Source organism: Perca flavescens, chromosome 17 (assembly GCF_004354835.1).
Source record: "Perca flavescens isolate YP-PL-M2 chromosome 17, PFLA_1.0, whole genome shotgun sequence".
Lineage (NCBI taxonomy): Eukaryota > Metazoa > Chordata > Actinopteri > Perciformes > Percidae > Perca > Perca flavescens.
Window position 1 is genome coordinate 15,854,347 of NC_041347.1, and position 22,745 is coordinate 15,877,091.

At 39.7% G+C, this 22,745-nt stretch overlaps 3 protein-coding genes across 8 annotated transcripts in view; 1 reads left to right on the forward strand and 2 right to left on the reverse strand.

Moving 5' to 3' along the window:
- The window catches only part of eys (eyes shut homolog), a 174,358-nt gene extending 171,852 nt beyond the window's left edge, over positions 1–2,506 (forward strand). For all 5 annotated transcript variants that reach the window (XM_028603256.1, XM_028603257.1, XM_028603259.1 and 2 more), the window contains one exon: positions 819–2,506. In XM_028603256.1, the coding sequence (XP_028459057.1) occupies positions 819–2,008 (1,190 nt within the window). In that variant the 3' untranslated portion in view covers positions 2,009–2,506. The remainder of the gene's footprint in view (positions 1–818) is intronic.
- Positions 2,093–14,883, reverse strand: phf3 (PHD finger protein 3). Of its 2 annotated transcripts, none has more exons than XM_028603263.1 (16): positions 14,660–14,883; positions 12,408–12,658; positions 11,909–12,025; positions 10,487–11,807; positions 8,928–9,204; positions 8,448–8,499; positions 7,241–7,361; positions 6,938–7,094; positions 6,709–6,825; positions 6,371–6,493; positions 6,129–6,267; positions 5,818–5,998; positions 5,579–5,726; positions 5,374–5,463; positions 4,950–5,145; positions 2,093–4,859 (listed from the first exon to the last, which is right to left on the reverse strand). In XM_028603263.1, exons 2-16 carry the CDS (start codon positions 12,640–12,642, stop codon positions 3,085–3,087), a joined length of 5,049 nt encoding a protein of 1,682 aa, XP_028459064.1. In that variant the 5' UTR covers positions 12,643–12,658; positions 14,660–14,883; the 3' UTR covers positions 2,093–3,084. The 2 variants fall into 2 exon arrangements, with proteins under 2 accessions (XP_028459064.1, XP_028459063.1); XM_028603262.1 differs by having other exon boundaries at positions 6,129–6,273.
- Positions 14,884–15,983: 1,100 nt separating this feature from the next.
- LOC114572124 (isoaspartyl peptidase/L-asparaginase) lies at positions 15,984–22,618 on the reverse strand. Its single transcript, XM_028603584.1, has 7 exons — positions 22,491–22,618; positions 21,113–21,309; positions 19,688–19,830; positions 19,344–19,507; positions 18,574–18,692; positions 18,217–18,327; positions 15,984–16,885 (listed from the first exon to the last, which is right to left on the reverse strand). The coding sequence occupies exons 1-7, from the start codon at positions 22,535–22,537 to the stop codon at positions 16,671–16,673; spliced, it is 996 nt and encodes a 331-aa protein (XP_028459385.1). The 5' UTR covers positions 22,538–22,618; the 3' UTR covers positions 15,984–16,670.
- Positions 22,619–22,745: the final 127 nt, after the last annotated feature.

A 22,745-nucleotide genomic window follows, 5' to 3' on the forward strand; every position in this document is an offset into this window, starting at 1 on the left:
TAAGAACCAGGATCAGTTTTCTCCCTACATCCCGCCACAATGGCACACATTATACATACCAAATCATCCTTTGTTTCTTTAGTATAATGAAAGAATAATACCTGATAGACACTTTGCACTTAACTCTACAAAGAAGCCCCATTAAGTAGATGATATAATGCAATTTTGGAGCACCTTCCATCATTTTATACAGTCATAGAAAAAAAATAGCTTTAATTATTCTTCAAACTGTAAGTATTTCATGCTAAAGAGCATCAGAAAAGAAAATGGAATAAAATAAAACAATCCATAATGTAACATAAAACAAAGTAGTGTTATGCATGAAATTAAAGCTAACTATAAAAACACTAGAAGTTAATATTACATATTTCCATAGTGATCCTATAGCCGCCAAATTCATAATGAAAGACAGCTTTGCCTCTGCTACATTATCGACTGAAGTCAAAGTCGTTTTACTCATTATCACAAGTATAAGTCACAGAGCCGTATTTACTAATTTTTTTAAACATAAAACTTATGTTTTTACTTAAGCTTTTTAAAATATCTGTCAGACCTCAATACAGCAAGGATGAGTACAATTCAGTTTGTGTTGCTCAAAGCAAATTTTAACATTACATTAAAAAAATTCAACAGTAAGGTGTCTTTCCAAACAATCTTCTTGTAAGTCTAGGTAATCAACAGACAGACACTGCAGCGAACAGGTTACGTTAGAATTATTATTCTACTGTAGAAAATGTAGGTGAACTGACCCCTTTTTTTTTTTTTACAACAAAGAACTTACTAATGAAATGTTTTAATGTTTTATTTTCTTCCTACAGGAGACTTCTTCTGCCTCTCTTTGACATCCGGGTTTGTCCAGCTGCGATACAATCTTGGGGATGGCACCCACGTCCTGCAGTCTGTTGAGCGAGTGGACTTGCGCGGCAGGACCTGGCACACGGTGAAGGCGGGCCGAGTTGGTCACCAAGGCTTCCTCAGTCTGGATAACGAGGAGGTTAGAGAGAATGTGACCGAAGGGATGACCACCCTCGATGTTGCTACAGACATCTTTGTCGGGGGCGTGTCCACTCTAAGCTTCGTCTCCACAGATGCCAATGAAGGGGGGCCAGTGGGCTTCACTGGTGGTTTAAGAGAACTTCTCCTCAACGGTGAAGAGTTTGAGTTAACAGAGACGGGGGCAATAAGTGGAGCAAACGTAGGGGACTGGGATGGGACCGCATGTGGGTACAAGGTGTGCCAAAACGGAGGTCACTGTAGGGCAACAGGAAATGGCTCATTCACATGTGTGTGTCTGTCGTCATGGACTGGTTCTGTGTGTAACCAGTCTGTAAGCTGTGTAAACAACATCTGCAAGCAGGGTTCCTTATGTTCTCCAACTAGTGTTACCTCATACCGCTGCATATGCCCCTTGGGATGGGGTGGGAGGTACTGCGACACAGAAATAGCCACAGACACTCTTAAGTTTGTGGGAAGCTCATACGTTAAATACCAGGACCCAAGATACAACACAAGAAATGTTCAATACACACAGGTTTCTTTCAGCTTCCACACAAGCTCAAATGACAGTTTGATAATGTGGATGGGAAGGGCTGAACATGAAGATGATGACTACCTCACAGTTGGACTTGAGAACGGCCACCTCAAAATCGCTGTCAATCTTGGAGAGAGACTTTCGCCCCCAATAACGGTCAGAAATCTCACACTGTGCTGCAACACATGGCACAATGTGTCCATATCTTTAAATAGCACAATTATCCAGGTGTTACTAAACAATAAGAAAGTACTTTTCGAAGACATGGACCCATTTGAGCGTTACGTGGCCTTAAACTATGGCGGTCAGCTTTACTTTGGAGGATTTGAATTATACAGAAATGTATCAATTGTTACTTCTGGGTTGTTTTCAAAAGGCTTTGAAGGAAGTCTCAGAAATGTTTATATGTTTAAAGATACCAAGCCGCTAGGATTTCTTAATAGTGAGGGTTTTAATGTTTATGAGGGCAATGAATAGTAGTAAAACTCCCTTTGTGACGTGATAGTAGTTTAATTAGTAATTAGCCCTACTACAAACTAGTCCATAAGGAGATTTGTGTAACACTTGGCAGTAGTTATTTTATTTTTTTTTAAAGGGAAGTTCACACTACACTATATTTTAATACTTGTTTCTTCAACACTGTACAGATAGAGTTTCATCTGACTTTTGGATGAACTCAATTGGATGAAATATCGCAAACAAATATGTTGTAATCCCTGGGGGTCAGTCACTATTCTAATGGACAAATTTCTAAAACACAATTGTGACAATGTAAATTTAAGTCCCTGTGTCTGATTTCTAGGCAGACACATCTACAACATGTAATACAGCAATGTAAATCCAGGTGGTTTTATCTTTAATACATTTAGAAAGAAGTAGAAGTTTTTTTATAATCAATAATAAAAAAGGATTAGCTTTATTAAGAACTGTACATAAACACAGTGCAAAGGCACACTTCATCTATGTATATTACAAGCCAAAATGTACATACTTTTTCAAAAAAAGTAAGTTATAAAATATTAAAGCAATTTAAAAGAATTTAAGTTGTGGGGAAGAAAGCAAAGCTGCTGTTTAGATCACCGCTCTCAGTTAAACATGTTATGTGTTACATTCATGCCAATTTAAACTTTTCACTAAATGGTCCACACTTGTTTTGTATGTTACCACAAGACTGAAAACATTTACTGATCATTGGTAGCACAGCAGCTCAATATGAACACAATACATACAATAAAAGGTTAAAAATGTTGAAATTGTTCCAATATTCAGTTCTTCTTGGTCCGAAGCGAACATGACTATAAAGATCTTCACAATCCAACTGATTATTATCAAATCATTTTGGCTGTACTGTCAATAACGTAAAATGGAACTTGTATGAAGGAAATGGCATACAAGCTGCAGATCGCTGTATAAAATAACTCCACTATCAGCCAATATACCTGAAGTGGTTTGAACCAGCAAAGTAACCAACAAGCTAGCAGTCTTTCTTAGAGCCCCCAACGCTTGCTAGCAGGGCTTAAAAAAACAAAAACAAAAAAACAAACAATTATGAGTTAACTGTCTTTTGAACTTCTCCGTCCATTCTCATAATCAGAGTCCCGTCTATGTCTGTGTCTGTCCTTATGACGGCTGCTGTGATCCTCGCTGTGGTGCCTCTCTTTCCTTTTCTCACCATAGCGGTCGTCTGAGTGTCCGTGGTGCCTACTCCTCTCTCTGTCATAGCTGCGTTCACGCCTTTTCTCCCGCTCCCGGTCGTGGTGTCTGCTCTTTTTCCCGTGATGAGTGTCCCTGTGATGGCTCTGCCTGCCGGGGTCTCGGTCCTCTGCTGTTCGCGGCCTCTCCCACGGGTCACAGTATCTCTCATCTAGACGCTTGTAGTCTTTGGCCAGGGATGAAGGTCGGCCAGCTGGTTCAGGGTAGCTCTCAGCGTACTGTGATTGAAGTCCAGAAAGAGCGTGTGAAGTGCTACCCTGAGCCCATGGTGCACTGTGGTTTTGATCCTCGGTGTGTGGGCTGGAGAAAGTGTTAGGAGGAGGGCCAGTTGGGTAGTCGTAGCTGCCAGGCACCTGAGGCGGTTGCTGCTGCGATGGGATAGGTGCAGTACTGTTGTTTTCTGGGAGAGCTGGTGCCATTACGGAGTCGTGTTGGAGCTCAGAGGTGTCTGTGTAACACTCGATCTGTGGTCCTTGGACTGCAGGAGGATATACTGTCTGAGTTACTGTAGCATTAGCCTGGGACATGCCAGGATCTTCCTTTTCACTAGCGAATGATGGAATAGTTGTTTGCCTTTCTTCCTGCGGTTTGTTTCTGGCCTGAGAAACCTGTAAATATCCTTGGTGAAATAGTGTAACTGAATGATTTCTAGTGCTGCTCAACACAGGAACTGGTTTGGGACTCGAAGGAGCTGGGTGGCTGGCTTTATCCTTTTGTAGCACCGTTGTTTTATCTTCATTCACAGTGTAATATGCTGACGATTTTTTCAGTATTCCACTTAAAGGAGGCTTTGAGCTATTAGCATGAGCTGGAGCAGCCTGGGATTCTGACTGCAACAAACAATTCCCTTCAGTCGGTGCTTTTTCAGTTTCAGACAAAAGGCCAGCGTTGCCTTTGTCTGCACAGGCAGCGCTGCTAGTTACAGTCCCAACTGGAGCTGCTGACAAGCTTGCCAGGAAAACTTCAGTCGATACATCTGGAGGCTTATCTTTCAGAGAGACTGGTGCCCCATGGGTCACCACTGCAGCCTCCTTTCCTGATGAGTTGTTAGCAGCAGATGTATCAGTCGGGCTGGATAGCTCCGGTTCAGCTTTAACGGGTTTAGCTTCCTTCTTCTTTATGACAAAGCGATCTCGTGATGCAGCAGCTGTTGGACTTTTTGAGTTTCCAGTTGATGCCTCCATTTTTGGAGCTGGTTGGGTCTTCTGGGTGTCATCTGCTATTGTTGCAGGTTTACCTCCAACATCTGGCAGAGGTGGTAATTCCCCACCCCAGCCTACTAACACACCTGGAAGAAAGCGTAGTGGTTTTCCTGGTTCCTGATTGTTGGTCTCCTCTGATGCAGATGGTTCTTCCACAGACTCTGTAATTGGCTCATCAACATCATCAGTAGTGTTAACTGGTTTGTCCTCTTTTTTATGTGCAGTAGTCAAGGAAGAGAGGAACAATTTTTCATCTTCCTCTGTTGCTCTGGTTTCTTTTGCGGAAACGGTGATGGGCTTGATTTCAGGAATAATCCTGGCAGTTTCGTTCATGTCAACAGAAAGAAAATCCCTTTTTGGTCTCTGGCGAATGAGGAGCCCAAGGAGAAGGTTGGCACGGTTGTTTTCTAAACCTGTCAAATGAAAAGATGAATTAAGTGTGAAAGATGAGAAAGGTAATCATTTACAGAGAGGAAATAACGTAGGTTTAGTGGTCAGGTTACCTGGCCCATCAAAGGGAACAAGCTGATGTGGAACTTTTTCAGTGGCACCCAAAGGAATGAGATACATGTCCTTCACTTGTTTCAGGTTATTGGACACCACCCCAAAACGCCTACGACTGCTGAAGTAGGCATACAGAAGAGTATAAGAGATCTCATCTTCCTCCGTCTCAGGGGAGAAGCGAATCAGGCCCACCTCCTTTAATAAAAGAAAAAGCATGCGTCGGTAAAATCTGCAATCCATGGGCAAGAAGTTTGACCAGAACTTTGGAATGCATCACATGGCATTACAAATCTCGAGGTTAACGGTCTGGACATAAACTGCTCTTGATCACAATATACCATATGTAGGGTGATTAAATTTATTGACAGATTTTTACTACAGGCTGTATTATCCCTTTAAGAAGGAAAGCTGCCAAAAACTCACTTTTGTTCCAGTTGCCCGAATCTTCTCCAAGTAGTCCCACACTATCTGTGGACTTATCCTTCCGCCAACTTGAATGTTGTCTGGAAGATCCTATTGAAGAAAGAATAAAAAATAAAAAAAGATCAAAACTTTCTGACAGGACTTAGTACAAAATACTTTTGCAGCAGCTATTCAAAGTCAATATGTTGAGCTGTGTCCACATTACCTCAGTCAAGTTGTCAAATAAGCCTGAGACAGGGAAAGCTTTTGTCACGAGTTTTGCCACAGCGTGCATATGAATGTATCCTCGCCACAGGACCGTCAGGTTGGAAAGGAAAGCGGCCTCTTCATCTCTTCCAGCTATATGATCCGACCTGTGTCGAATATACCGGCAATGGAGCAAGCTTGCAAAAAAAAGAAGATGCACACCAGAAACCACGCAGAGTGTCAGAAATACCTGCTTACCTTCCTTCATAGCCTTGAGCGTTTCGGAAGCTCTCCTCTAAAACAGTGAGGTGCAGGTCGTCGTCGATCGCAGGTTTTGTGCTCTTTGTCTCTTCTGCTTTGGCGGACTGCCTCCGGACCACTGTAGTAGCAACTTTGACCACCTTGGTTGGTGCCTCCTCCACAGGGGGCGCCATACGACCTTATTGAGAAAAAGAAAAAACACATGTTTACACACACGTTGGAAACGGAGGATAATGTCACATTATAAGCAGGATAACATGGAAATAAACAAAGAGCTTAATGGCTTTTTTTCTCGTGTCAGGGTTTACCTGTGCAGATTTTGCAGTGTAGGTCAAATAAGTGAGACTTGTGTTGGTTGGTTGTGTCTTTGTCCTTGTTGGTACTCTCTGCTTTTTTCTCAGGGGGTTTTGGAGGTTCTGCTGAGACTTCTGTCGCCTTGGGAGGAGACTGAAGCTGACAAGGGGGAAAAAATACGACGCTGAAGCAGACCTGTCACCCTCTTACTTGTTGACAAACAGTAATGCAGAGTAATATTTGCCGTGTCCCTTACCTCAGCAGGCTCAGGTGCCTTCACTGGTTCTTGGCTCTCAATTTCAATTTCACCTTTGTGTGTGATCTTAGTGATCGGCCGTCTCTCGGCCTCTCTTTGCTCTTTTTCAATCATCTCAATTGTCTGTAAAATGAAGAAAAACAAATGAATTCATTGATTTTGAGAGGGTTACTGATTGTTTCCAAAATACAACCATTCTTGATAAAAGAACACCTTAAAAATAATTATATTACTACTTGCTGAGCTTAACTTTTATATTTAATTATTGTGAACTATTAGGGTGAATATATGCAATGCAATTAGTAAGAAACTACAACATAGACTTAGGCATTACTTACATGTCGGTTCTCCCTTTGTCGCCAAGCAGCCAATTCTTTCGATGCCAGTTCCTCGGGGCTCATTCGAATTAGATTACCAGGAGAGATTTCCCCTCTGAGAACCCTCTTAAAGAGGACCTAAAACATACAAAACAATAAATTAAAATAAGACAATTATAATTACAAATATAGTCATGCTAATGCAAGAAACTTTACATTTAGATCATGCCCGATTTAAAATGGTACTTACATTATTTTTAGTATCTTTGAGGTTAAACATTAAGCTTCTGTACTTGTTCTTGTATTTGTTGTCAGTGTCTTTATACAAGTGAAAAAGCTCTCTCTCCGTCTTCTTGGCAACTTCAGAGGCCCTCTCCACTGAGACGTCCAAATCAGACTCCTTCAACCTGAAGTGCAGAAAGCGTCACATGTTTGGTGCACTAAGGTAGTTGTTTGTAAACTTTTTCAATAAAAAAAATAAATAAATAAATAAAAATAAAAACTTTAGTATTTACACAATTCTTTTAATAACTTTCACTCATGAAATACTCACCTCTGTATAAGGATTTCTTTCAGAGAATCACGCACACTTCGCCTGATTGCCTCCACAGACACAGGCTTCTTTGAAGCTGAAGATGGAGTCTTACTTTTTGTCTCTTGTTTCAGATAAAAACCTATGAGGATAGAATGACAATATCCACTGAGCAGGTGGGGGGAATCTGGGACCACAAGGATTGCAAAATATCAAAGATTCAACACAGAGTTGTGATACAAAAATGTGAAAATTATTTGCAACTTTAGCGGTTATGTATTATCTATGGAAGCGTATTTCTGCCATGCCTAAAGAAGAAAAATGTATCAGTATCACATTATTACATGAAAGGTTTATTGTAAGAAGATGTTTTTCACGCTGTAAAAAGATATTTTCATGTTATTACAACATACAAATGTATTAAGTTATAACAAGAAACATTTTCTTGTTATTACAATATACTATTTATCACTTATAGCATGATAATTTCTGGTTAGAAAATGAAACTCCTGCTTGAATGAAAACACGGTGTGCGGACAAATAAATTGCGAAATATAGCCGATATACACAACTGAATTAAGTTCTACTTCATGCTTGGGCTGAGCGTCCACAATCGCAGCAGAATGTCTTAGCCCAAGCATGAAGTAGAACTTAATTAAATCGTGTATATGAGCCTTATTTCGCAATTGGTTTGTTTGTTTTAACAAGATAAATTATAAAAAGTATATTGTAATAAGAACATTTTCTTGTTATAGATGAATAAGTTTGTATGTTGTGATAACGTGACAATATCTTGTTAAAACAAAACTAAATATCTCGTTATAACGCGAAGGACAGCAATATGCTTCTGTAAGTATCTGAAGAAGGACAATGAGGATTTGTATTTACTTCTGTATTCAACAAGAATGCAAAGCATGTTGTAGTTGTAACTGAGGATTTGTGTAGATAGATATATAATTAACACATTACTAATAATTTTTTTTTTAAGTCTTGTGCATATTTGTTGATGAAATTTGTCTAATCTAAACTGGCAGTATAAAAGGTTTAATGTAATGTTATGTAATAATTTAAAGTGTTTTAATTTAAACAAAAAGAAAACGGACTAGTCAGGTATTATTGTGATCATCTTCAATATTGTTTACATATTATAACACAGAATCACGAACCCAGTGAACCCACACTGGCCTTGAACTAATGTGTCATTAAAACCAGAATGTTAAAAAAATACCTGTTTTGTAAGCTGATTCTCTGACATCTGTGGACTGCCTTCTATCAGGATCCTGTTTAAGGAGAGCAGTACAAAAAGCACATTAGACCTATTATTAATATTACAAGTCATTGAGAACGAAAATATGAATAAAAATGAAAAGGTGTGAAAAAGGTAACATAATATTATAAACTCCCCCTCCCCCCGCGCCAAAAAGGTTTTAAAAAGAAATACAGAGTGAGTTTAATCTGTGGGAAAATGCACTAAACTTTGGTGAGTACACCATGTTAATCACACACCCACGTGCAAGCCTTCTGTATAGGCAAAGTAAAAGCAAAAAGACAACAAACCCTTGTGTAGTGGTAACCCTGGCTATGATTAATATCAGAGGATGAATTAGCTGGGGGAACAAATAAAATATCCTTTGTACATGAAATAATTTTATTAATTGAATTCATGATCAAACAGCTTTATTAAAGAACTCATGGTGACACTGCTTACCTTTCTTACTGGTCGGACGCCCCCTGATGTGAGTGTCTGGGAGGGTCCTGGTTGGGGCTTGGGAGACAGCTTATGATCCTGTACCTCCGCCTTCGCTTGAACTTCTGGTTTGGCTGCACTCGGGGCCTCGGGCTCCACCTTTTTGCTTTCGTCCTCGCAGCACTTCAAGCACACGTACATCTGGTCCTCCTCCTCCATTTCACGTACTTTCGTCAGGTCGAGACCAACGCAGTCGCCATGGAACCAGTCGTCGCAGCGGCCGCAGCCTACCATGAACCTAAACAAAGTATGGATATTATTAAGAGCTGTTTTTGCAAATAAGCATTCTGAGCACTAGATACACTCTGGCACAGAACAAAAAATGACACCAATATTACAATCCCATTTTTGTCAGTCAGAGGCCTGTACTATTTGATTGATTTGTGTTTTGTGTATCACAACAGTGGATCACTTGTTACCGGGTTAAATCGCCATGGTAACTTATGCTGAACACCTAACCTGCTCGGGAGCAGGCTTTGTTGGAGATTAGAGATCAACCGGTGTTAAAGCACCGCCTACTGACCAATCAATACTAGATTGATAATGGCGTCACCTTTCTTAGAAGATCAGGTGGAGCTCAGTGTGCGCAGAGAGAGAGAGAGAGAGAGAGAGAGAGAGAGAGATGCGCTCATAAAAGTTAAAACATTTAAAGATCGACAACCCCGTTAACATTCCCTGATGGGTATTTTTATGAAAGATATATACTTTCAGTGGAGGGAATTACATATAGGCCATTTGTCGGCTTGTTGAGCCGTGTGTTGCCAATGCCACACATCGGTTTGAATTAGGTTTTTATATTTTTCGCTTACCACTGCCAGGGTTGCAACTGAAATAATAGGCTAAACCAACGACAGTTTATGGAAAGCACAAGTGTAATTATGGTCAGATCTTTTGCCTGACTGATGGGGAAGTGATATTGATAAGCGTTGTGATTTAGCCTACGCATAACAGCGTCTGCTTTTTTTTTACCAGCTTTCCTCCCTGCGATTTGCCTGTAAAATCGTGTCTGTGTTCTTCATATTTATGCAGAATTATAATGTGCTCTTCTTATGTAAAATATGCAGCTCTGGTAGATGTTTGCGATTGGTCATGCTGTGCAAACTCCGCCTCTTTTATGTGAACGGGCACGTCGCTGGATTGGGAAACTTGGGTTGATTGAACTAGTTGTTAACCACCGTCGTGACAAAGCTATGCGGGGCCGCGGTTGTTAAGTTAGGTGAAGCCGGGTAACTGAAATAAATCCAGGGCATGTTGATCTTGATTAGTAGTACAGGCCTCAGGTCTTTTGATAATTGTACAAATATTGTGGTATGTTAGCTGTCACCTTCCCCTCATCATGTCAACTACCTCAAGTCTTAAACTCCCTCAAATACTGCACGTTGCATGTGCTGAGGAAATGTGACCGTCAACAATTCAATGTTGTTCACAGTTCTGTAACAAACAGACTTATCAAGTTAAATCTACAACATGCAGTAATTAAGTTTCAGTAACAACATAACAATCTGTCTTGCCACACTTACATGTTATTGTGGTGTTTTTTGCACAGGCCACAACAGTTGTTTCCATCCCATACCGTCTCGCTGTTAAAGGGTTGCTCCTCCGCAGCTTCCTTCTTCACAACAGGAGCATTGTCTGGAATAAACAGCTGTGGCTCCTCCACGGAGATGCTTCTTGCAGTTTTACTTTTCTGTCTTTGGAGGATCTTCTCTGGTTTTTTCAGTTTGGACTTTTCCTGACCTCCTTCGTCAGGTGTTTTTAAAGAATGGCCTGGACGACCAGGCGTCGGGTTAGTGGTCTCAACTTTGGGGATAGTGGGAGGATGAGTATGTTTAGTTGGTCCCTGCTGATCAACACGGTTGCCAGATGATGGGCTCTTCTTCACTACAGAGCTAGGTGTACTTGTCAATTTTGGCTTCACCTTACTCTCTCCTGTGCCCAGTGTCTTTTGCATTTTAGTAGCAGGCTCACTTAGGGTGTTTTCTGCAGGCCTTTTCAAAGGTGAAATGTCTTTCTTTTCTTTTAGAGATTTAATTTTGTGCAGGTCTGCTCTTTGGATTTTGGATGGCATGTTTTGGGATACTTTATTTCCCTTTATCATGTTGTTTGGTTTATCTGAAACCAAGTCCTTATTCTTGTTAGAAGTCATTCCTTGCTTCGACTTGAGCAGTGTTTTGGCCACGATCTGTTGTTTTTCCTCATCATCTGTCTTATTACTAACAGTAGTTCTGTTCTTGTCATGGTTTTGTGGCTCTTTGATGTCATCTTTTCCTTTACTGACTGGCTTTTGCTTTTCAGGAACACTTTGATTGTCAAGTTTTGTCTCTTGCGTGCAGGCACTCCCCATTAATGTCCCGTTGGAGGTCTGCACGTCGTTAGGATTTACATACGGGCCCAGTCCGAGGGCTGCATCATCAGCCGAGCTCTTTGCAATTACATTCACCTCTGCCACATTCTCAGGGGTGGGATTCTGTACACTGACAGAATCATCTGGCAACACGGCAAACCCAATGTCCCCAGCATATGAAAAACCACCTTCAAGACACGCAGACTGGCTCCCTTCAACATTTTGTGTGTAAGAGGGCCCTGGAAGCAGTTCAATCCTGAATCCCGCAATTGTGACTGTTAATCGTCTCAATACAACAGAAGGATTCAGCCATAATCCACCATCAAGATCATTAACATTAATACGCCCTCCCAGAATTAATTCTTTCTTCAGCTGGGTGCCTTTAACTCCTTTCTCAATAAGAAAGGACTTCTGTAGCCTGTTTGCTGGTTTCCTTCCAGGTCGTCCTCGGGGCATGGTGCTGGGGGATTTGTTAGGTTGTGGACCACTGCTATACTCTGTTTCAATGAGAAGAAACAAAACAGAAAAGTGTGTTTCACACCATCTCTAATTTGAAGGTGTCATCTGGTGAAAACAGGAATCTAAATGGGCCACTTACCGTATTCTAAAAAATTACGTGGACGTTTTTTCTGCCTGCCAAAAGGTCGCTTGACTTGGGTCTCTGCAACTGTCACTTCACTGCTGAGGCCTGTGGATGCTAAACCATCACTGAGACCTGCAACAGCCCAAAGGAATATATGTCATTTATCTCCCTGTGTATCGATATAAGGGACCAAACTACTAAACAAAAACAATATTTAACACCGATATGGTTAAAAATTTGCCATTTGGTTGACACTGGCACATGTACAATGACATATTGTGTATCGTCTCTTTAAAACTGAATTAAAATAAAAATTAAAAAACATATACTCAAACTTATACATATTCATTATATATAAATAATTTAAAGCTAGCTATTAATGTATACTTTAAACTTCCTCTACCAAGTTTTCTAGTTAATTGTGAATGGCCTTTATTGTGAAGAAGTCACATGAAGTTGTGGTAGTAGCATATGTTATGTGTATGTTTACCGTCTATTTCGTCTGTTGACATACCTGTTGAGCCAGCAATTTGAAAAGTGGAGTCCTCATTGTCCAGCAGATTAAACTGAGAGCTTGCACATCCAAACATGGGGTCTTTGTCACTGAGCATGTTTTTCAGTGAATCTTCCAGTCGGAGTCCTGGCCCAAACTCATTACTGGCTTCACATTCCAAATTCTGACCAGTTACCAGGGACTCATCCAACTGGTCACTGGGTATTAAATGGTTAAAGGTGTCCACAATATCCATGAATGCTGCTGCCTTCCTGTATGAAAACAACATAGACAGAATGTGGGGAAAGCAGGCGTCAAATAACCCATTTTGATCAAGAAAAATGATATTAATAATGCTCCAAGACAGCTATCATGCACCATGTTCATTTAACTGGGCTCAGGGGACCATTATGGTCTAATCTCAGGAAGCTAGGGATGATCTGAGCAGATACTTATTGGTCTTGAAGGCCAAACTCACGTCAGTGGAGCCATACACAGCAATAGGCAAAGCATCCTGTCTAAGTCCAAATGAGATGAGCAAAGTATCATCAGCCCTTGACCAGTGGCTTCAAAATAAAAATAAATATATTTATAACTTCACATGACTTTAAGTTTGCACTACACCTTTCTGCTGACTTAGGCTTCCTTTTTTTTACTTAAGTTCATTTTAATTTTCTGTTTTTGAGTAGTTTCCTTCCTAACAATTGGGAAAACTGAATTGATATTCGAGGTGAAACAGAAAACCATAGGCAACATTAGGGATTCATGTGTTGGACTGACCTACCCAGCCATATACGTCTGCTGTTGCTCAACCGATAGCAGGCACAACAGGAAAACTTGAGATCTTAGAAAATGCCCCTATAACATATTTTTTTAAATGAAAAAAAACATACAGGGTTTTCTTTTGCAAATTAAGGTTTAAGGACAAAAATCACATAATTTGTATATTTTGGACCAAAAGTATGAAATTGTGAATAACATGATAACTCTTTTTCTTTTTTTTAAGAAGATATGTGTCTTTAGGTGGGGTGGGGTTTCAATATGATTCAACTTTGAGGGCCCATGCTTCTTGAATGGTTGCTCATTCATTCTGTTCGCTGCACCGAAATCTGTGAACCGTCGAGATCGGTGTCCCCCTACCTAAACCAAACCCTTGTCCCTAACCTTAACTACGGAAGGGGGCGCTACGCATTTTAATCAGTGACTGATTTTAACAGGAGGGACACAGTTCACGACGGGTCACAGATTTCGGTGCAACACCGGGACTCCCACTGACAGACTTTTACCCCCACCCCTAGACACTAAACGTTACATTAACGAACATTCTGGACTATATGCCTGCCCATTGCACATATTATATCCTGAACTGTTGCACATCCCCTCACTTTTTTTTAGCAGATCCGGCACATAACCATAAAGCCTTATTTTCTTGTTAAAACAATTATATTGTACATATTTGTTTAGGTTATCGTGTCTTTTACATATTTTTTTGTGTATGTCTGCTCTATATTAAAAGGTTCTTGTCTTTGCCGAAACTTACTTTGCTTTATTGTTGATTTCCTTTTAATACGTTGGTGTATGCATCAATCACCAAGGCAAATTCCTTTTAAGTATTACTTACTTGGCAATAAATCCTATTCTGATTCTAAACTTGGAAAACCTTCAAAGAGGAAAGATAGTGTTCAATTTACCTGCAAGTTACCATGTTTTAGCTATTCAAGTTACAACTAACGTTAAGCAGGCCAGAATTGGAAAGTGCATAGAAAAAACGCTACTTAAATATGTTAGTAAATATATAGACGGGTTGATTTAATGTCACCTAATAATGAAAGGTTCTCCCAATTAGTTAAGGGTTTGCTAGTTAGCATGCTAACGCTATCGGCTAACAACAATCCGCTCATGGAATACGCTGCAGAACGCTAACATGTATGTTAGCAAGCTAACGCTAACTTATGAAGGAAGGTAACCCCCTATGTAACTCACTGTTTCAAAACTCTAGCACTGTTTCTATAAATAGCATTTACACTAATATAAACGTGTGCCAGAAAAGCTAAAAATATGTTGTACAAAATGTGAAAATATTTAGTTAGACAGCTCGATGCTAAATCTGTCTAACAGGCTAGCTAGCTCGCTTTAGCATAGGCCTTAAGGTAGCAAGTGTTTTTTCTGTAGCTGCTGCTAACGGTCGTTAGATGATCACACCCACATGCATCTGTTCAAACGCTTGTATGGATGTGTAGAAATATTTGTCTCCGTATATATAAGACTCTTACCTATCTCTTACTGCAATGCTGTATCCAACTCGTGTAAGGTTACATGCTAGCACAGCTGCTCCCAGTAACTTCCTCTAACTCAGCCGTCATTCGTCCCGATGCTGCAAAGCCCGACAGATTGTCACGTGGCTTCTGTTTACAGGTAGCATAGCAGCTGATAGTACAGACATAACACACGTCTACAGCGTGCTTTTTCAATTTGTATCTGTAAACAAGAGTAACGTTACAGAGGGTTAACTGTCTTATAGAGCATGTTTGCGTCAACTCTTCAAACGCATTCAGCAGTCCCACGTAGACAAAAAAAAAGGTTGATTTATTTCCATATATAAAAGTAAAATATTTGACACGATCTTGCCTGGAAAGCAATTTTATTTATTTTTTACATTTGAAAAGCAGGTTCTAGCCATGGATGTATAAGTTCTAGCCTTTTGTGAAAAATAAACTGCATGCAAGCCACTAAGTAGGGATATTTTCAACTTGGGCATTTTTACCATTGTAAAAGGGAGCCAAACAGCTTTACCATATTATGGCTTTACAATGATAGTTCAGTTTTGATTTACACAGTCAGAAATGTATTAATTTAACTAAATGTTTGTTATTGAGGCTGTAGTTTGCAGTGGTGTGGAACTGGACTGCATTCTATACAGTATTATGTTCTAATATTTTGTTCACCATTCACCATTTACATACATAGAGAGTGGCAGAATATTAGAAACGCCTTTCAATATAATGCACTGATCCAGTACAAAACCACTACCCACTATGACCTCAATAATAAACATAACAGAAATATTACCATTCTGAATTATGATAGTGTGAACACAAAATGAAAAAAAAATAAGCTTTGTAAAAAAATCATAAAGTTGTTGTGGCCAGTGAGTGTATAACACTTCAGGACAAATAGTGTAGTTACCACACAATCAAATACTTTTTGACTTTCTCTCTTTTAGATTGAGATTTCAATATCCATAATATACAGTACGTGCTTGATAGCACAGATCTACACCCCTAACTACAGTATCAAAATTGTGTTCTGACATCTCCCAATATACATTTGTATAACTTATAGGACAAAAACTAAAGTAATTTGAAATTTGTAAATGAAAAAATAAAAAAGGTATTCAAAGATTTGTCCAGTCTAGGAGGAAAATATAACAACTCCTATCTCCAGCACCATATGAACCAGCCCTTCAGATCTGCACCTATGTCTTAAATCACAGTAGGATCACATGGTCATACTATCTAATTTGAATTCAGAATCAGGTTTGTATACCGTGAGTTTCAGAGTCAGTTATGTTTCACAGACATGCAGTACTTATAACAATTAACTTTAAGAGCTCATTTTATTGAATGCCAAAAATGAAACAATTGATTTTTAAAATAGGAGCAGAATGTTATTTTATCCTATCCACTAGTTACAGCTTTCAGCATACAGTACATGACAGCACTGGAACCCACTAACTAAAGAAGGTGTTCAAGTTGAATTTAAAAGGCATACTATGGTCACAATGAACTACATATAATGACTTTGAATACTTGCGATTAGGTGTGCAATTGTGGAGTTGGACAGATAAACAGAAATGTGGAGAAATAAACACAATGTTAAAGAGATTTTAATAAAATAAAGCAGACATCTGATATTATTATATGTAAAATGTAATCCAGAATTCAGGGGATAAGAAAAATTAGGCAGATGTATATACTAGCTGCTCAAATAACAGAGATCTTGAGACTCTGATACTAATAATATATTATTAATATATTTCACTGTACACATGTACTGTATTGTACAATACATGGTTTAGACATCACAGATTAGAGAAGAAAAAACTTCTCGTTTAATTTGACTACAAACAATAGTAGCAAATTAAGTAGTGAATAAGTGGAAAACCTAAGAAATACAGTTCCATATTATATTGGTCAATTCTATGATTAGTAAGTATTAAAAAATGCGTTCAAATGGTCATTGGGATTATTTTATATATTAGTATATTATATAAATAATATACTACTATATATATTGGGATAACTGCTCTTTAGATCTTTCATTTGGGTCTAATCCATACCAAAGAACATCATGATCCACTGCTGCCCAAGCCATTCGCTCCGTGGTAAATGTGGCTGCCCACTGTCCTGACGGAGAAACTACAATAGCACCTCCTGCACCACGGACACGTTCTCCCATGTACTGCAGAGACAACTGTGAAGAATCTGCTACTGATTTACCTGTGAGGAAATATGGAAATAGATGGAAATAGTTAACAAAACACATTTAGGGAACAATGTGTGGTCGTGTCCTTCCACAATACCATACAACAAACACAAGAAATAGACAAGTGTGTCCATTTATGCTGTTTTTGCTGCCATTTTCAGACAAACAAGAGCTTCTAAAAACTTGCAAACCCATGTCAGTGAAAGCCATAATGTTACAACAGCAACATTTACATCAAAGTGCAAGTAAACAGACAAGACCACATTTCATTCTTTGAGTCCTACAGAAACTATTTTTTTTTTCAATTTAATTCTGCTAATATGCTTTTAGCATATAGAGAAAATTGTCTTAAAGGAACACGCCGACTTATTGGGAATTTAGCTTATTCACCGTAACCCCCAGAGTTAGACAAGTTGATACATATCCTTCTCATCTCCGTGCTTGCTGTAAGGCTGTCTGACGGCTCCAGCGGCATCAGGGCAGCACAGAACCTGCAGGTGAATGGTTCCAGTAATCCTACTGCTCCGAATAAGTGACAAAATAACGCCAACATGTTCCTATTTACATGTTGTGATTTATAGAGTCACAGCGTATACAAAAAACAACGTAACATGAGACACAGCCGTCTTCTAACTGTAAACAAACCGGGAACTATATTCTCAGGCGGAAGAATACAGTACTTGTGGAGTGATATGCTCGCAGCAAGCCTGTCTGAGAATATAGTTCCCGGTTTGTTTACTGTTAGAAGATGGCTGTGTCTCATGTTACGTTGTTTTTTGTACACGCTGTGACTCTACAAATCACAACATGTAAATAGGAACATGTTGGTGTTATTTTGTCACTTTTGTCACAATCCGGAGCAGTAGGCTAGTTGGAACCAGTTACCTGCAGGATCTGTGCTGGGCTAAGCTAATGCTGGAACCGTCAGACAGCGTTACAGCACGCACGGAGATGAGAAGGGTATGTATCAACTTGTCTAACTCTGGGGGTTACGGTGAATAAGCTAAATTCCCAATAAGTCGGCGTGTTCCTTTAAACCAACTAACTAAACTAACACACTCATCTATCAAACTCATTGCAGCCATAGTTAAAATCGTCATACTGTCAAATTAATTCTGCTCAAACATAGTCGTAAAAGAGTGCTGTCTGAAATAAACAACTGTTGCATTAATTCTGTATTGCCAGACAAAGAAAACTTACAGGCTACAATGCAAAACTGTTATTACTCTAAACTATACTAAACCCATAAGACATGTACACTATTTTAACATTATTCATTCATTCCACGTTTAAATGATTATCCCAAATAATCTTATCTTAATAGTTTGAAAGTGTGATACTTCACCTTGTTCAATATGTGAAAGAATGAGTCTGGCTAATGTGACTTTAAGAATAGACTCTCCATGACCGGTACAAGACACTGCACCACTAAAGTTGTCGGCGTATCCTCCAGAGCCTTATTTACAAGAGAGAACATGAAAAACAATACTACAAAACAAATATGAATGATTAAAAACAAAGTTGGGAGTATAACTGAAATGATAATTTTGCTCTTACAGTGTAGCTTGTTCGGCTACAGTAGCTTATGGTGTGATAAAATCAGACTTAATGATTATATATGATGATGAGGACTTCTAATTTCATTTCATCTAAGTTGAACTGCAGCTGATAGTGGAAAAAGCGCAAGTAAATGAAGTTGTACCAATGATCGGAGAGTCTCCCACTCTGCCAACCATTTTATTTCTGATCCCTCCAGTTGATGTTGCACATGCAACATTACCAGCAGAGTCCACAGACACCGCCCCAACAGTATCATGGGCCCTAGAATAAGAACAAAAGGTTATAAAGGTGGACATATTTCACTTCTCATGTAGCTCAGAACAGAAAAATATTTCACACATCTATTACATGAGACAGGTGCGTAGAAGAGGGACGAGTAGGTCAAAAGTTGCAAAGAAACTCCTGCACACTGTCTAACTTGCAAAAATAAATTTAATGGCAACTTTCAGTACAAAAACATTTTGCTCTTAATCCCCAACGGCAAAACAGAGCCGATCTCCAGGTGTCAATTTACGGAAAACATTTTGCTAAAATACATAGGATGTTTTGAGAATTGAGAAGGCATTTACCAAGTAATCCTCACATTTAATGAAACTTGGTATAATGGCCATCAAAACCACATTGTGATCCAATGTTAATGAATGTTGTTTTTGGTCAACTTGAAAATAATTGACTTTATTTGGTTTGAAGAGGACTTGAAAAAAATTCTCCCACTGTTTTAACTTTTGTGAAAACATTTTGTATATAAGCTCATTCTCTACCAAGCAGGCTCCAGAGTTTATATTTAATTTATTTAAGGGTTGTTTCACACCAGGCTATTCAACCTGAAAATATGCTGTGAAGAGATGTATGAATTAAATCCAGACTAGACTAGAAGGGGTCAAAATAAAGTCCAACACTGCAGATACTTACCACTGAGAGTTAAAATCCTGCATTACTCCAGTGAGATAATTCTTGTGCTTCTCCCACTCTTTCCTCTCATACTCAGTCACCAGTGTATCAGTGGGAACTGTGGCCATGCCAATGCTCTCTGCAAACAGGTTTGCACCTCTGCTTGTCAACATGATGTGGGATGTCTGAAATGTTCAATGGCAAAACATTTTTATTGTTGTGTAATACCACTCAGTTCAATACACACAAAAGCTCTTTGCCATTAGAAACACTTAAAAAAAAAAAAAAAAAAAAAGGATCCAAATCAGTGATTCCAACCATAAGTGGTCTCTTACGGTTTCCTTTTAAAAAGAGAAAAAGAACACCTTTTCCATCACTGCCCGTGCCAGTGACACAGGGTTGGCAATGTTTTTCACTGAAGACACGGCACCACTGGCAAGTGTCTTTCCATCCATGATAATGGCATCCAGCTCCACTTCTCCATCAGCATTTAGCGCTGCTCCATGCCCTACAATCACAATCAGTAACTAACTTATACAATGGTTCAGACAGATGCATGTGTTGTCAAAGCCGTGCACAGCTGATAGCGAGTGTCCATGTAAACTGGAGGTAGTTTATAAATGCTGAGAAACTAAATCAAATCTAACAACAGCCGACAGAGAGAGTGCAAGAATGACAGGCTGTTGTCATATGTTGCCTCCTCCATCCTCACAAGTCCACAGGGTGGTGACAAAACAGTGCAAAAGAGCATGGTACTTATGAAATAATGAATGTATGTACTTGTACAGATTTGTTTGGTACATAAAGGGATTTTTCAAGAGTTCCATTGGTGCTGATGTATAATTCAAAAGCTTTAACGGTCTGAAATGTAGCTTTAATGTAGCTTAATTCTATAAAAATGTGAGTTAACACATACTGTATGTCCGTGTGAAGCATGTTGGCAGTGTTTGTTTTGTGATCACACTGACAGAAAACGATTTGTGCACAAGCAATATATGCATCACTGTGCTGACAGTTGATCTACACAGATTCATTTCTGAAAACTGTCCATTAACAGTATGTTAGTGATGGTCATGGCCAAGACCTTACGTGAAAAGGATTCATCTTAATTCAAGTCAAGTTGTCTCCAAACGATTCAAGCACAAGCAGATTGTTATTTTGTACAGTGTACAGGAGTCTACCTTCTATTGGGCAGGTTTATGTTTTTTTCAAGCTTGCTGAGGTCACCATGAGGGAGTTACACAGTTCTAAAATGTAGATTAGATTTTGGTGCAGACTCCATTTTGGATTAATACCAGATTATGAGGCTGAGCCCCATAATCAGTCAGCAACCTCAGCTCTGTTGACCATCATCACCACTCTGATTCTAAATGGAGTCTAGATGAATGGTGGCATCGCCACCAACAGATGGAGACTTTGAGCTATAGATAAAACTATCTAATCATTAAAGAGGATATTGATCATCAGTGATTGGCTCCTGGGTGGACAGGTGGGAGTAGTTTGAGGCTTTTTAAACTGGTGTATGAATGGATAAGAGCCAAGAGCTGTGGCTTTCAAACCTGTTGCTAAGATCTATTTAAATTACATAAATTAGAGTACAGATATACACCAAGTTGCCAGTTTATTAGGTACACCTAGCTAAAAATAATGCAGACTAATACAACAGTCCTGCAATACATCAAATAAACTGGCGACTGAGTGTATAACCCTGTGGTTCAAATGTAGTTTTTAAATGTAGATTTGTGTGTCTATATGGTTAATATTGGGAAGAAAGATTGTGTACAGTATACCTGCATTAAACACAGTGTTTTCTTCCAGAGCCCTCACAGCTGCCTCAACAGCATCCAGTGCACTACCTCCTCTTCTCAACACTGAAAACCCTTCACATGCTGCAACCTTTACTCCATCAACAGAGGCCTTGGCAAGGTCATCCGGTATGGCCCACGCCCCACCGTGCACGACTACGACTGCTGACATCTTTAAGTTCCTGCAGGAAAAAGACCAATACCTACAATCAATACTACAATCACTTCATTTTTAGGCTCCCATTAGTATATGGCTGAATCTCATCCCACTTATTTGATAGCTCCTCGGCTCCTCGGTCCTGGGCTGAACCGGATGTTGTTCTGTCCCTCCTCGGTGAAGGCCGTCTCAAAGCTCTTACTTCATCGCCCGAGGACTGAGCATCGAGGAGGGATTATCGAGGAGCTATAGCCGAGGATATACAAGAGCAGCCTTCACGGAAGCCGTGCACCTGAAGGAGTTGCTAACTCTGCCCAAACAGCTGACGTATTCATGTGACACTTCAGGGGAAAGGACGTCTCATCCCTCTAAAACACATTAGCTCGTTTCCTCTCTCTTCCAAAGATTTCCTCACGTCTCTCCCGGGCCTCCTCGGTGGGAGGGACTAAGACGTGAGGAAGGCAGGCAAGTGGAGAAGACGGGGGTGCAATTTAAGGGCTTTGTGACGCACCCTATATCCTTGACATTCTACTTCCGGGGTTGCTCCAGTGCCTCAGGAAATTCCACCAGATGATTTATTTTCCGTTTCCTTCCGCTTTCTTTGTGTTGGAATTTTAAATTCGATGGATTTATGAGGACTATTTATGACTATTGCTCAGATCTCTGCAGGGTAAATTTAGACAGCTAGCTAGACTATCTGTCCAATCAGAGTTTTCTCATGCATGACTATTGGCTCTGAGCGGATCTTAGTGCCGCCCATGACGATTCTGATTGGTTTACAGAAATGTCATTACACCAGAGCACGTTTTCCTCCCTTCCCCGAATGCTATGTGGAGTAGCCAGACCCTCCTTAATGGCGTTTTGGAGGAGGGTCTGGCAAAGCGATACTATGGGCACCCATTGACTTTATTAGTCATTTACAGGTAAACATTAAACTTTTTAATCAACGAGCATCTCCATTAAGAGTGCCATGATTTCATGCATGCATGTATTGCAGTTATTTTAATAGTATAAAATGGTTCCTTCATTCATCTGATGATTCATACGTGTTTTGAAGTGTTGATTTGACGATGAAACTGCAGGACACGTGTGAACCCTCTCAGGCAAGTGTCCTTGGACAGACACAGGTACAGCAAACAGTAACTTTGCCATCAATTGTATGCAGCTAATTGAATAAACATACTAAAAAGTTAAATATTTTCTTACCTTTCCTGATCTTCTCGCTTCATCCCGGGGGAGAATCCCTCCGCCATAGTCAAGTGATTTCGTGGGATTTGTCAAATGTTTTGCCCCCCCTCATCGCGACTGGCAGCTGGCAGCCTGCGCAGCACACTAATGTCAAGTGTAATATGATTCAAGGTAAGACTTCCGGTGAGACCTTTCAAAATAAAACCCGTGTTTCCCAGCTCGATGAACGTTGAGTGGTAAAAAAAAAGAAAAACACAAATTTTTTAAAAAAAA

Bases quoted from the DNA above. Each gene is read 5' to 3' on its own strand.
- phf3 (XM_028603262.1), bottom strand. From the start codon at position 12,642: ATGGATATTGTGGACACCTTTAACCATTTAATACCCAGTGACCAGTTG. The intron at 6,826-6,937 runs GTAAGTACCATT...TGTATGTTTTAG, and splicing joins TCAAAGATACTAAAAATAAT to GTCCTCTTTAAGAGGGTTCT. The intron at 4,860-4,949 runs GTAACCTGACCA...TTCATTTGACAG, and splicing joins TGTTCCCTTTGATGGGCCAG to GTTTAGAAAACAACCGTGCC.
- LOC114572124 (XM_028603584.1), bottom strand. From the start codon at position 22,537: ATGGCGGAGGGATTCTCCCCCGGGATGAAGCGAGAAGATCAGGAAAG. The intron at 18,693-19,343 runs GTAAGTATCTGC...TTCTTATTCTAG, and splicing joins CAGGATTTTAACTCTCAGTG to GGCCCATGATACTGTTGGGG. The intron at 16,886-18,216 runs GTGAAGTATCAC...ATTTCCTCACAG, and splicing joins TCTTTCACATATTGAACAAG to GTAAATCAGTAGCAGATTCT.